We start from the raw sequence: 15,143 nt of genomic DNA on the forward strand, positions 1-15,143 counted from the left end.
CCCTAGGCAAAATATCAATTACTAGGTCCACTATAGTCTGACCCAGGATCACACCCTGGTTCTCTACAATGGCAGCCCCAAAGTAATGACACCTGATTATTTCACCCCAGTTTGTGAGGGTGAGCACAGATGCAGTGCTCTAAGATGAACCAGACAAGAATGGCAAGAGATGGCCCTTACCTTTCAACAAATTGCACCCCTAAATTTCTCTATTATTCTTTATTCTACAAGAATAATGATCATATTTTCTCTCCATGAAAGATAGCATCTTTCTCTGCTTGTAAAATCCAGACTCTATGTGCACTGTCCCGAGGCAGCCAGTCACCCTATTCAGCTCTCCCGAATGACCTTCCACTTAACACTTTCCACCAGTTACCTACTGCTAGGTAGCAGTGGTCTCTACCATAGGACCATTGCTGGCTGTAAAAAAAAAAAGCCAGGAAAACAAAAACAACAACAAAAAACTAGTACACAAGCTGCCTGCTGTTTGCACCTATTGCTGTGGAGTTGAGCCAAAAGTCCTCTTTTGTCTGGCTAACTCTTTCACTGAGAAATATCACTTTCACATGCCTTATGATTTTGCAACAGTAGTGCCCCAGGCCTTGTCAGACAGGAGAGGTAGAGACCGTAAGGAACTAAACTGCTATGCATAATCATGGGAAGGCTTCTTTATTAAGAATAGGATGACTAGTGTGACATTACCAAGACGGTGACAGAAATTGTTTCTTATTTTGTTCCTCCTCACAAAAAGGACAAGTAGCATCTATTCAAGAACAGGATACCACTGAGAGAATCCTAGAGCACAAGGGTGAGGCCAAAGAAGCACTGTAAGCCTCCAAGATCAAAACAATGCCTTAGAAGGATAAGAGAAGTGGCTACATATTGACTGCATTGCCCTCCCCCAGAACGGGCAGCATTATGTGTAGAGGTCTCCTTTGAGCCTCCAGGTCTTCCAGTGGCAAAAAAGAACCACCAGGGGGACAACCAGTCTCCGCCGGCATTGTGAGTCACTTCATAGGGAGCCTCTACTCTAATATTGCACCACAAGGATTACAGAGAAATTTGTAAGGCCCAGCCACCAAAAACCTGTAATGGAGAAAAGGGGAGGGCCTTACAAGAACCAGCACAAAGATCTTGGCAGACCAAGTTCATGCCTGCAGTGCCCAAGCAGTAATCCCAACCAGCGGTTTTGTTCATCTATAGAACCAAGTTGGGGCTGCATTATGACAGGGAACTCATGGGGGGAGGTGCAGGTCTGTCTAATATCCTAAAACAAGTTTTGCCAGCCCCAGAGCTGTTTTGCCCATACCCGGGCAAGGTGCTGAATCAGAGCCCCACCTGCTGTGGAGAGTGCCTTCCAGCTCCACCTGAGGAAAAGGGCTGATGACAAGTCCTGGAAGCTGTGCCGCCCAGTGGCGCTGGAGCCAAGAGATAAGTGAACAGAACTGGTCTCCTCCAGAGCAAAGCCAGTACCAAGTGTAAAGGTTTTCTGTGCTATATACTTGGGCAGGGGGATTCATTCACAGCCAAGGCTGAGAGTAGCTCCTGGTCCCTCCCCACCAGACAGCCCATTTTGGAAGTTGAGGATAGCCTGGAATTGCTCCTCTCCTCCTACCCAGGCAAGGGGGCTGAAACATAGCCCTACCAGCTGTGGAGAGTGTCTCCTGGCCCCATCAAATCAGAACACTGGTGAAAACAACTGAGAGCTGTATAGCCCAGTGGTGCTTGAGTCAAGAGTAGGGCAGACAGAGCCAATGGTTTGCAGAGCAAAGCCAGTTGGCCCTGTTTGGCCAGGGAACTCAGGGTGCAGCTCGGCTTGAGTTAAGACAACAAAGAGCTTTACTGGCTATAGAGCTGCTTACACCACACTTGGACAGGGAATCTAATTCATAGCCCCACTCATCACTGAATGTAGCCTTTAGCCTGTCTGACGAGAATTTAACCAGAGTGCACATGAAGCAGCAGGGCACATTCAACAGCCCTACATATAGTGGCACTTGAACAGCATAGCTGGTGGCTTCCCTCATCTGCAGAGAAAAACTGGTGGGTTCACCTGACCAGGGGATTCAGTGCACCCTCAGGCCTGACTCAGGTCCTCAAACAACAAGCTGCTTAGGCCTGGGCCCTGGCCTATTGTCCTCCCAGGGCTGGGATGCTAATTTATAGCCTCAACTGCTATTGAATATAGTACCCAGTCCCAACCATCTAGTAACCCCGACCAAAGAATTCAGGCAACTGTGGGACCTATCCTACAGCCTACTTGGGTAAGGAGCCAAGCCAGTACTCCTATACAACTGTGCTCAACCAGTGGCACACCCCCCTTTCTCCATCATTAGAGCTCAAACAGTTGCCTCACCCAAAAACAGACAATAGCAGGTCTCACCTGCCCAAAGATATTACCAGAAGACACACCTGGAAACCCAAACTGAGCTAATTGGTAAAAAAAAAAAAAAAAAAAAAAAAAAAAAAAACTAACTCTGTCTGGAAAAGGAGCCCCATTACCAACATGAAGAAATAAGGATTACATACACACACATACACACACATACACACACACACATACACATCAGGTAAATATGACACTGCCAAAGGAAACTGGTAAAGCTCTAATAACCAGCCCTAAAGAAATGGATATCAATAAATTCTATACTGTACCTAATATATTTTTTAAGATTTTATTTATTTATTCATGAGAGACACAGAGAGAGAGAGAGGCACAGACACAGGCAGAGGGATAAGCAGGCTCCATGAAGGAAGCCTGAGGGGGTTTCAATCCCAGGTCTCCAGCACCAACCCTGGGCTGAAGGTGGCTCTAAACCACTGAGCCACCTGGGCTGCCCTCTGGACCTAATATTACATTGTATGTTAACTAACTGGAATTTAAATAAAAACTTGAAGAAAAAAAAAAAGAAATGGATACCTGTGAACTGCAAGACAAAGAATTCAGAATAATCCGCTTTGGAAAGTTTAGTGAACTATAAGATAACACAGACAAGTAAACAAAATTAAGAAAACAATGCATGAACAAAATGAGAAGTTTGAAGGAAATAATAACCATAAAAAATAAATTCTCAAGTTAAAAAATATAAATTTGATAGAGTTTCAAAAGTAGATTTGACAATGCAGAAGAAAGAATCAGTGACCTGCATGACAGGACATGGGAAATTATCCAGTTAGAAGGGCAAAAATTAAAAAATGAAAAAGAATGAAGAAAGCCTATGAGAATTATAGGACACAATAAAAAATACCACAATATTTGCATTAAACCTGTTAGATCTATCAATGAATTTAGTAAATTTGCAGGATTCAAAATTGATACAAAACTGATACAAAAACATCAGTAGTGTTTCTATACACTACAACAAAATTTCTTTAAAAGAAGTAAAGAAATTAATTTCATTTACAATAAAATACTTAGGAATAAGTATTTATAAGGAGATGAAATAGCTCTAACCTGAAAACTACATGGCACTGAAAAAATAAAGAATATAGAAATAAATGGAAAGTTATTCTGTTTTCACAGACTGGAAGAATTAATATTGTTAAAATGTCAGTACTACCAAAGCCATCCTTTGATTTAATGCAATCCCTATGAAATTTCCCATGGCATTTTTTAAAATAGAAAAAAACCCTAAAATTTATGTGGAAACACATAAGACCCCCAAATAGTTGAAGAAATATTGAGAAGGACAAAGGAGGAGGTATCACACTGCCTAACTTCAAGCTGTACTATAAAGCTATACTCATAGAAACCAGATAGTAATGGCATAAAATAGACAAATAGACCACTAGAATAGAATTTGAAAGCCCAGAAATAAACCCAGGCTTATATGGTTGACTAATATTTGGCAAGAGAGCCAAGGGTACTCAGTGGAGAAAAGACAATCTCTTCAATAAATGTTGCTAGATAATTGGATATTCAAATATTTAAACAAATGAAATGGAACCCATACATTAGAAAGTGGAGGAGGGACAGTAATACATCTTCCAAATTGAGAAGGTCCTTTGAGACCAGAAAGCAAAGTAAGCCACTCCATACTGTTGACACAGTTTTATTCAGGGTAACTTACTGACAGTGGGATTGGATGGATAGATGACCCAGTCACTATGCAGCTATTCTCCACAAAGTGCAGACTTTAGTCCACAGCTTTTATAGAGTGAGGGGCATCATGGTGAGGTCAAAGGGTAGCTATCTAAAGTGGTGCCATCTGTGTGCCAGAGAGAAGTTCAAAACCAGCCTTCCTGCATTCCGGGGAGGGCATATATTAACCTCCATGTCATTGTGCCGACATGAACAAGGAGGGCCAAAGATGGAGTCGGTATTGTCAGCACTCCTACACTGTATCTTTCACCACCTAAACTTAACTTGAAATAGACAGAAGACCTAAATTCAATACCCAAAACCATGAAACTCCTACAAGAAAGCACAAGGAACAAAGCTCCCTGGCTTGGGTCTTTTTTTTTTTTTTAATTTTTATTTATTTATGATAGTCACAGAGAGAGAGAGAGAGAGAGAGGCAGAGACACAGGCAGAGGGAGAAGCAGGCTCCATGCACCGGGAGCCCGATGTGGGATTCGATCCCGGGTCTCCAGGATCGCGCCCTGGGTCAAAGGCAGGCGCCAAACCGCTGCGCCACCCAGGGATCCCTGGCTTGGGTCTTAGTAATGATTTCTTGGATAGGACACCTAATGCACAAGCAACAAAATCAAAAATAAACAATGGGACCAAGTCAAACTTAGAAGCTTTTGCTCAACAAAAGAATCCATCAACAGAGTAAAAAGAAAAACCTACAGAATGGAAAAAAAGTACTTCCAAGGCATGTATCTGATAAAGGGTTAATATCCAAAACATATAAAGAACCTCTACAACTCAAGAGCAAAAAACCAAATAACCCAATCAAAAAAAATGGGCAAAGGACCTGAACAGACATTTCTCCAAAGAAGATATATGAAAGGTCAATGGGTACATGAAAAGATGCTGAACATCACTAGTCACTAGGAAAATGTAAATTAAAACCACAACAAGCCCACCTCCATGCCTGTTAAAATAGCCATCCATCATCAAAAAGACAAGGGATGACAAATGTTGGCGAGCATGTGGAGAAAAGGGAACCCTCACACACTGTTGGTGGGTAAATTGGTGCAGCCACTATGGAAAACAGTATGGAGGATCCTCAAAAAATTAAAATTAGAATTACCATATGATCCAGCAATTCCACTTCTGAGTATTTATCTGAAGGAAATCAAAACACTAACTTGAAGAGATGCCTGAGCCCCCATGATCATAGCATTCTTCATAATAATCAAGACACACAAGCAACCCAAATGTCCATCAATAGATGAATGGATAAAGAAATTTTGCTATATATAGAAATTTTGGTATATATATATATATATATATATATATATATATATACATACAGGGAGAGAGAGAGAGAAATTTTGGTGCATATATATATGCAATGAAATATTATTCAACCATTAAAAAAAGGAAATCTTGCTATTTGGTACAACATGGATGGACTTTAAAGGTATTACACTAAGTGAAATAAGTCAGAAAAAGACATACATGAATCTAAAAAAAACAAGCAAACTCATAGAAAAAGAGATCAGACTTGTGGTTACCAGAAGCAGGGATTGGGGGAGGAGGAACAGTAGGACAGTGGTCAAAAGGTACAAACTTCCTATTATAAGATAACTAAGCACTAGAGATATAATGTACACTGTGATGACTAGCTAGCACTGGTGTATGACATAGGAGGAAATGCTAAGAATTATTATCACAAGGAGAAATGTTTTTCCCTTTTTTTTTGTTCTTTCTTCTTTTTTACCATATTTATGTCAGATGGATGTTTGCTGAAGCAATTTGAGTAGTCATTTCACAATATATGTAAACCAAACCATTATGCTGTCAGGGAATACAGTCAATAATAATGTGATAACTTTGTATGGTGACTGATGGTAACTAGACATCATGGTGATCATTTCATAATGGATATAAGTGTTGAATTACTATGTGGTACGCCTGAAATGAATATACTATACATCAACCATATTTCAAGAAAAAAAAGAAAAACCATCATGCTGCATACCTTGACCTTACATAGTGATATCATTTATTTCTCAAAAAAACTGAGAAAAAAATTTTTTGAAGAATAGAGTGACTTCTCTTAGAGGCTCTTACAATGATATTGGGCAGAATTACTACAAACTGTTTTTAGTCTGCATGCATGTCAACTCTATAAAGTAACATCACCTATACTTTCAAAAATAAACTACCATACAGAGCAAGTAGACCACCTGCATTACACAGCTAGGAAGTTATAAAGTCAAAATTTGAATTCAGGTCTTCAGACTCCAGGCTTTGGACATGAGCAGTATTGTCTCTTATAATAAACATTGCCTTTTTAACTTCTCCTTAGCAACATGCTTAATTTTCCTGCAAATAGTAAATCTCGTTACATTCTTGCAGGATGAAAGAGTAGCATAATTCTTGTAGCTACCGAAGTCCAGGCATACAGTGGGTGCCTAATAAATACCTACTGGCATATATTGACCCTATCTTTAGGATAAGTTAGAGTAGGTAAGTTATTTACCAAATTTGGACAATTCAGAAGGGGCTTATGTGACTCAAAGTAATTGACAGCTTGTACTCAAAGGGCCACATGTGTGTCCACAGATCAGCTGCCACTGGGTCATGCTGAAGGATCAGATCAGGAAGGAATAGAGCTCCTAGAAAGAGACACTGGAGAGCCAAACACAGCTTGTTTGGTAATTGAGTATCCTCTCCAAGCTTTCGTTCAGAAATAATGTGGGGCTGACCTCCCGGTCGTCATCCGAAATGGGCAGGCTATTCCCTCTTCTTAGCTTGCCAACAACCCTGATCCAAGTACCTGAGTTTTGCTTCTGTTGACAATGTTGGGTTAAGGTTTCCAAAACTTCTAAAGCAAGAGTGACAGATGTAGCCAAGACACACCTGTTTATCCTTTTGGAAGAATTGCTAAATTAAAGTTATTCTACATACCCTTCAATTGAGACATTTGTTGACACAATCCAAGCATACCATCTCCTTCAAGAATAGATGGCTTTCTCTGGCTGGAATCATAACACGAATGCAAAGAGACACCTAGTGGACCAACATGGTAAGTACACTAGTTAGCTGGAGACCAAAGACTGAAACACTGACTCCCTCATTTAACACTCTTTTGATTTCAATAGAGCTTTTTTTTTTTTTAACTACCAGAGTTTTAAACTCAGAAATTTAGGTTTTATAAATGAATATTTTGTGTTTCTTTCTAAAGGAAATGTTTGCTCTTCTATTTGTTTTTTAATTAAGCTATCTTACTGCATGAGTCCTGAGAAGTAATACAAAAATTATAGGACAGATTGTAATAGGCCAGACACTTCAGTTCACCTGAAGTGAACACAGGTATGATTATTCTTCTGTTTCCATCCATTTCTAGACTTTGTGTGTGAGATTTTTCCATTTGTCTTTAGGTTATTTTATTCTTGCTTTTAATTCAGTAAAGCCAAAGACTTTTTTTTTCCCAGCCCAGCTTCCTGTGGTCCGCCCAGCTTCCTGTGGCCCGCCCAGCCTTGTTACTTCACACTGCCTTTCTCACTCACACCTCACCTACACAGTTTTATATCCACATCTTCACAGTCAACTGGTGCACCTGCCACTCTTTCACCTCCCTAGATATAGATAACATCATCAAACCTCAAAAGTAAAAGTCTGTCATCACAAAAAACAAGGAATCAAAAAAAAAAAAAAAAAAAACAGGGAATCATCTCTTTTTTTCTTTACCCCATATTACTGAAATTTGGTTATGACCCAAGTTCAGATTAGAAATCGTTTTTAATTAAATAGGTATGCTTAACTGACATTAATATGACCTCAGGGACTCACGTTCATAGGATTCTAGATCTGAAAGAAGTAGGCTTATTCTGGGGGGAGGCAGATGACATTTACACAGTCTGATTACTCTCCGATAGCTGTGCTGTAAAAACCCATGTGGATAGTCCCAGGAGAATGAAGTGCCCAGTGCAGAACAAGAAGCCAAAGGATGCTGAGGCTCTAGATGTGGAAATGAAAAAGTGATTTTAGAAGTAGATTCTCCTCCCAACCACTCCAGCTAAAACTGAGTGGAACAGAGATGAGCTGCGAAGCCTCATCCTTCCCAAATCCTATCATGGACAAAACAAGAAGGTCCTTACTCCACCGTTTTCAATAAGTAAAGTGGTCTTTATTTTCTCCATCACATATTTGATGGTGAAATGTTGAAATTAGGAATAAACCAACCAAAAAAAAAAAAAAAAAAAGGAATAAACCAACCATGTTCACCATCATTCAACCACATTTTATTAGAAGGGCTCATTTAAGAATCAATTTAAAATTGTTTTAATTTTTATTAAATTTTAAAATTGATTAAAATTAAATTTAAAATTAATTAAAAATAAAAACTATAATGATTAAAAATAAGAAATTAAGATTGTATTTTCAGATGGTATTACATGTGGAAAAGGTCCTACACATGAATTATTAAAACTAAAAGGTGGAAGAGAAGGGTTGCTAGATACAAGGCCAATATGTAAAAATCAATATCATTTTTATATACTACAAAAATAGCACTAAAATAAAATTTTTAAGAAAATACATATACAGCAACATCATCAAACTTTCACATAATTAGAATGAATCTAACAAAAGATGTGTAATACTTCTACAAAGAAATTTGTAAATCTATAAAACATTATTGAAAGAAATTAAAGAGCTAAATAAATGGAGAGGTATGTCATGTTCATTAATTAGTTGACAACATTCAGGGGAATATAAAGATGACTATGGTTAATGTTTTTAATTTGCTGCTAATTCTACTATCTTATAGTCTTAAGGATTATCCTACCTTTTCTTCTAGAACTTTTATTGTCTGCCTCTCATATTAGATTGGCACTTTACTTACAATTGATATTTTTTAAGATTTATTTATTTATTTTTAGAGAGCAGGGGACAAAGGGGGAGAGAGAATGTCAAGAAAACTCTGCACTGAGTACAGAGCCCCAAGTGGGGCCCAGTCTCATGGCTCTGAGATCATGACCTGAGTGGAAACCAAGAGTCAGATGCTTAACCTACTGAACTTCCTAGGTACCCTTCTACTTACAATTCATTTTTTATCATAGCTTCAAATAAGAATAAAGTTTCATTTTTTAAATTAATTACCAACTGTTTGAGTATCATTTATGTAAAATACATCTACTTCCTCTTTGGCTCTAACCATAAAGGAAAATCTTCATAAGTTGGAACACTCTGAAATTAAGAATTTCCACTTACCCAAAGACAACATTAGGGATTGTAAAAGCGAGTAAGTGAATGAGGAAAGATATGTACAGTACATTTTATTTATATAATCCTATACCAGAATGTATGAAGGAGTTCTATAAATCATTAAGAAAGAAGCAAAAAACCCAAGAGAAAAATGGGAAAGGACTCAATAGCCATTTCACAAAAGAGGATATCAATTAGCCAAATACATAAGAAAAGGTGCTTAACCTCAGTAACAATCAGGGAAATGCAAGGCAAAATTGCTAAAATCATGAAATTTTAAAAGACTGACAATACCATGTGTCAGCAACATTGTAAAACTAATTAAAAAAACTCTCAAACACTACTGTTGGGAGTGTACATTGGAGCAACCATTCTGGAAAACTGTTTAGCAATATCTGCTAAAGTTGATCACATGCATAGTCTATGATCCATAAATTTTACTGTTAGGTGCACATGCATCAGATATGCATGCAAAATGTACACTGAACACATGTATAACAATGTTTCTAGCAGCTTTATTAATAATAGCCAAAATGTTCATAAAAGCCCAAATGTCCATCAACAGGAAAGTGGATAGTCATACAATGGAACACTACTTAGCAATAAAAAGGAAAAAAATTACTTCTACTTAGAGTCACATAATGCTGAGAGAAAGAAGACAGACACAAAAGAATATAAATAGGCAAACCTAGACCATCATTTAGTAAGGTACACTTGGGTCATAACAGTATAAAAGAAATCAAGGAAGCAATGAACTACCACAAATGGCACTACTAAAAGAAAATTTAAATCAAGAAGGAAGTCAAATGAGAAATATTTAGAATTTATCACCATTGAAAACACTACGCATTAAAATCCTTAAGGGATATAACAAAAGTATGTTTTAGAGGAAGATGTATATCTTAAATACATTTTGTATTTAAAATACATTTTTATTTATTTTTGTTTATTTATATTTTGTTTATTATATATTGTTTATTATATTTTGTTTTTATATTTATTTTTATACATTTTTATATTTATTTTTGTTTATTTATATTTTGTTTATTATATATTGTTTATTATATTTTGTTTTATTTATTTTGTGCAATGCAAGGAGGAATGAAAAACAAATAAGATAAGGGCTTACCACATGAAAATGGAAAAACAGCAAACTAGCAAACCAAGAAAGAAATAGGAAAAATAAAGGCAGAAATCAATGAAATAGAAAAATATAGAGAAGATTAATAAAACACAAAGCCAGTTCTTTGGACAAAAATTAATAAAATAGAACTCCAGCAAAACTGGTTATGAGAGGAGGAGACATTAAGTACAAATAAAAACTTCTGAGTGACAGCTCTTAGCCTGCCAATTATTCAGCCTGAAATTAACTTCAAAAATTCTATTCGGATGCAGGCAAACGATTAAGAAGAAATCTAATGTAGAGAGATTGCCTAATAACCCATGTTGCAACCTGCTCTCCTGAAAGAAGCAAAATATTCTTTGCCCAAATCTAGCTTATTCTTCCATACATTGGTCAGAGGGTGTAAAAATCTAATGGAAATTGGAAACAAAGTACGGAGAAAAGCAGAAAAAAAAATATTGCTTGTAAGTTTTTTCCAGGCAAAATCACTTAATATTTAAAGATTATTGTAACATATAAGGACAATTATATACACTCAAAATTCAAAATCAGGCAAGTTGAAAATTACTATCCTGTTTCTGAGTCTGCTTCTTTCTTCCACCTACTCATTTTGTCCCCTTTTAACAGAGATCCCACTTCTCAATGCTCACCAGAAGGATCTTCTCTTGGACATTTATTAATCTTTGTCTCACCAGCTCCTTTTACTTCCTCTCCTTGTGGCACTGTCAATCATATGGTCCCACATCCACAGTATATGGCTTAGGTTTGCCAATCATTCACTCATTTATTGAATATTTATTGGCTAACTACAAAGCAGGCATAGTTTTAGTCTGAAGATAGAACACTGAAGAGATAAAACCTCCTTGCCCTCCTGAGATTTACCTTTCATGGGGGTAAACAATTAACAAGATAAATTAATAAAATAAACGACATATGATATGGAAATAAATGAAGAAAAATATAATAGAGACAAGTAATTTAGAGGGTTGTCATTTTAAATACATGAAGGAGAACATTCTCGCTAAATCCATGACATTTGTGTGAAGACCAGAAAGAGGTAAGGAAGCAGTCAGTGGAAATCTAAGGGTGGAGCAGCCAGGTTTAGAGAACAGCCAAGGCAGAGGCCTGAACTGGGAATTGAAAATGTGTCTGGCATGTGTAAGGCACAGCAGGGAGGCCAGCATGGCAGAGGATGAGTGTGCAATGGGAGGAGAAAGGTAGGAGATGAGGCCAGAGGAAATATGGGAGGCCAGCTCATGAGGATCGTGGGTGGTCTTGTCTTTTGAGTTACTGTTAAAGACTTTGGCTTTTCATGAAGTGAAACAGGCCAGCTTTATAGAGTTTGATCTGACACACATGTTAACAGCTCTGGCTTCAGCATTAACAAGAGAATGAAGGAAGCAAAAACATAAACCCGGAGGCCAGTTACAAGGCTACCGCAGTAATCCACAGAAGATATGAGAATGCCTGGACCACAATGAAGGGAGAGGTATAAGAAGTAAATGAACCAAAGTATTTAACATCTTTGTCACAATGGCCAATTCAGAAAAGAGGTTAAGGTTAGCCAGGAAATTCTGCCTACAGCATTGAGGAAAGAGACGTCATTTTTTTTCTGAGATTTGAGCCATGAGCACAGGGCAAACCTGGAGTTAGCAGTGACCGCCTTGGTGACCTTGGTGACTCGGTGGGGAGGATAGAGAACAAAACCAAAACAGTGACAAGAGAGCCCAGGGAGACAGGAGGAAAAAGAAATCTTCCTGTGCCACAAAATGCTGAACTAGACATATTTAAGAAGATGAAGAGCTGAGTATGACTTATGGAATTGCAGAATTTCAAAGGCATACAAAGAATTCTCAAAGTTTACCAATGGGATAAAATGGTATCTACAAAGAAGCAAGAATAACATCAGATCTCTTACAGGCAACATGGAATGTTAGGGGTTATCCGAGGAATGCCTTCAAAGTTATGAATCCAAATAAAGGTATACATAAAATTCTATATCTAAACGCACAATTAATCATGAGGGCAAAATAAAGACATTTGCAGACATGCTTATTCTCCATGTGTCTGATATGAAAGTATTGCTTGATAAAATATTTCGATAAAAAGAAAAATTTAAGGAAGAAAAAATGAGATATAAGAAAGGCAAGAAAACAAACAAATAAATAAAACCATGAAGTTAAGACTCAGAAAAAGATGACCATACAATAGAAAAAAAGTCCCGAAGTATAAAATAAATTCAGAATAATCTATTAAAGTTGATCTAAAGTATGGTTTCTTATTTCCAGTTCCATATTCCTGGCACTGATTTTGCAATCAATTCTTACTGCACTTGGAGTTCCATTTAATTTCAAGTTATGGTTTTATAGAAAAGAAAAAGAAATAATGAAATATGATTAATAACACAAATGAAGCCTAGAGATGCATTGACATATGAGGGCCATTTTTTTCTTTAGACATTTTTTCCATAATTCACTATTTCTATACCTTCACTGCTTCCTTTTCAATAATCCTTGTTTTATTTATTCCTACCTAAAATTAGCACATGAAATACGTGCAATTAATACAAAGACATGAAAATTACTTACCTACATGGTAAAACATAAGGAATTACAAATGTGACTGATTCAGGAAGGAAAATTGTTTTACAGAAATGCCCAATTCAAGACTTTCCAGCAAAATTCATCAAAGAGGAAATTATTGACACTCATTAAATCTAGTTTTTCTTTCCTCCCTCGTGCCCCCCAGAAGACCACTGGCCCCAGGTTGTTGGGAGAGGTCACGTGACTAGTTCTGACCCATCAGCTCTGGGTGGAGGTGATGTGCATCACTTCCAGTCTAGAGAAGAGTATGAGTGCTCCACTTTCTCTCTTTACCCATCATGGCAAACCCTGAAGCCACCTGCTACCATGGTGGTGCCACGAAGAGGTGGAGCTTCCATCAGCCTGAGAGATCATGTGGAGAAGAGGGGACTTCCCCTCTCATGTGACCAGAACATACAGTGTGAATAAGAAATAAAAATTCCTTGTATTAAGGCAGTGAGGTTTCAAGGTTCATTTGCTACCACAGCATAGCCTTTCCACCCCCTGATAAGAACTCCCTGTGCCTCACTATTCATTTACGAAAGTCTTTGCTAAAAAATAAAAAAAATAAAAAATAAAAATAAAAGAAAGTCTTTGCTAAATTTCTTTCTTTTTTTTTTTTTTTTTTTTTTTTTTTTGCTAAATTTCTTTATGTTTAGATTTTTCCTGTGTAAAGTAAACTGACATATACCCAAGGTCATTAAACCCTTTTCTGGACACTTTAGCTGGAAAGTAGTTTTATTAGGAAAGACATCGGTATTTCTATGGAGTATAATAAACAAAGGAAAAATGAAATATCTGGTAATCAGAACATTTTCCTCCCTGAGTAAGCTTATTCCTCCTCCTCTCCTCCTCCCTATGCTCATTCTACATAAATAATAAATGCAGAAGATTTTCTGAGAAAGTGCCCAACTGATTTGTGAAAATAACCTCAAAAGACTGAGACTTTCCACTAATAATCTCTCAGTTTTGGGTTCTGAATTCTCATAATTGGATTCTGTCCCTTAGAAAGCTATATCTGTATTTTTGAACCAGAATTTAAGAGTACACAAATATTATTTAGCCAGAAAAAAAAATACCACAAATGATAACCTGTTCTCTTGATAATTTGAAAAGCTTACAGATTCTCTTTCAAACCTTAATATAAGTTTGTGTTTTTTTTTTTTTTCCAGCTAGCCAAGTCTCTCCTGGTAATCCAGTTGTCCCCAATCCTGTTCACATTGGCATATTTTGTGCAAAAAGAAAAAAAAATCATGAGCCTTCAGAAGAAAACATATGTGGTCATCTATTCCTTAACTGCCAGCTCACAAGATTTTAACATAGTTTATTTTAAACTGAGCCAGAAATCCTTGGAGTCCCAGTTGTTTTTCCATTAGAGGTATGAAATTCGGCCCCACGTGTTTCTGTTCTGGAAAAAGTCCATTGACGCTCTAAATCACCTGGTAACATAAATTAAGTAGGTCTTAGAACATAACCCTCATAGGCGCAGCAGGAAAAAATGAATTGGAAAAATACAACCTTGTGTTCAAAATGTATCACTTAAAACTTCACAATATTCACTGCCCAGTAGGAATATGTCAAAATAATTAGACAAGCATTCTGTACTTAAGAATGCTCTGAAATGTTGGTGGGAATGTAAAATGGTACAGCTGCTGTGGAAAACAACTTAAAATTTAAAATAGAATTAACATATGCCCCAACACTTCCACTTCTGGGTATTTACCCACAAGCATTGAAGGCAGGGTTTCAATGAGATACTTGTACATCTATGTTCACAGGAACATTATTCACAATAGCTAAAATGTGGAAGTAATCCAAGTGTCTATCAACAGAGAAGTAGTTAAGCATACTGTGGTACATACACACAATGGAATATTATTCGACCTTTTAAAGGAAGGAATTCTGACCTGTGCTATATAACGTGAATGAGCCTTGAAGGCATTTCACTAAGTGGAATAAGCCAGTCACAGAAAGAAAAATACTGTACAGTACCACTTACATGAAGTACTTACTAGCACTTCAAAATCATAAAGACAAAAAGTATAATGGTGGTTGCCAGGGGCTGAGGGGAGGGGAGATAGAGAGTTATTGTTTAATGTGTATAAAGTTTTAG

General features: G+C 37.2%; 1 protein-coding gene across 17 annotated transcripts in view; it reads right to left on the reverse strand.

Moving 5' to 3' along the window:
- IPCEF1 (interaction protein for cytohesin exchange factors 1) overlaps positions 1-15,143 on the reverse strand; it is a 176,170-nt gene that overhangs the window by 101,108 nt on the left and 59,919 nt on the right. For 2 of the 17 annotated variants that reach the window (XM_038526377.1, XM_038526376.1), the window contains exon 3: positions 7,025-7,126. The exons of the other annotated variants lie outside the window; for them this stretch is intronic. In XM_038526377.1, the coding sequence (XP_038382305.1) occupies positions 7,025-7,061 (37 nt within the window). In that variant the 5' untranslated portion in view covers positions 7,062-7,126. The remainder of the gene's footprint in view (positions 1-7,024; positions 7,127-15,143) is intronic. 17 annotated transcript variants of the gene reach the window in all.

Source organism: Canis lupus, chromosome 1 (genome assembly GCF_011100685.1).
Source record: "Canis lupus familiaris isolate Mischka breed German Shepherd chromosome 1, alternate assembly UU_Cfam_GSD_1.0, whole genome shotgun sequence".
Classification (NCBI taxonomy): domain Eukaryota; kingdom Metazoa; phylum Chordata; class Mammalia; order Carnivora; family Canidae; genus Canis; species Canis lupus.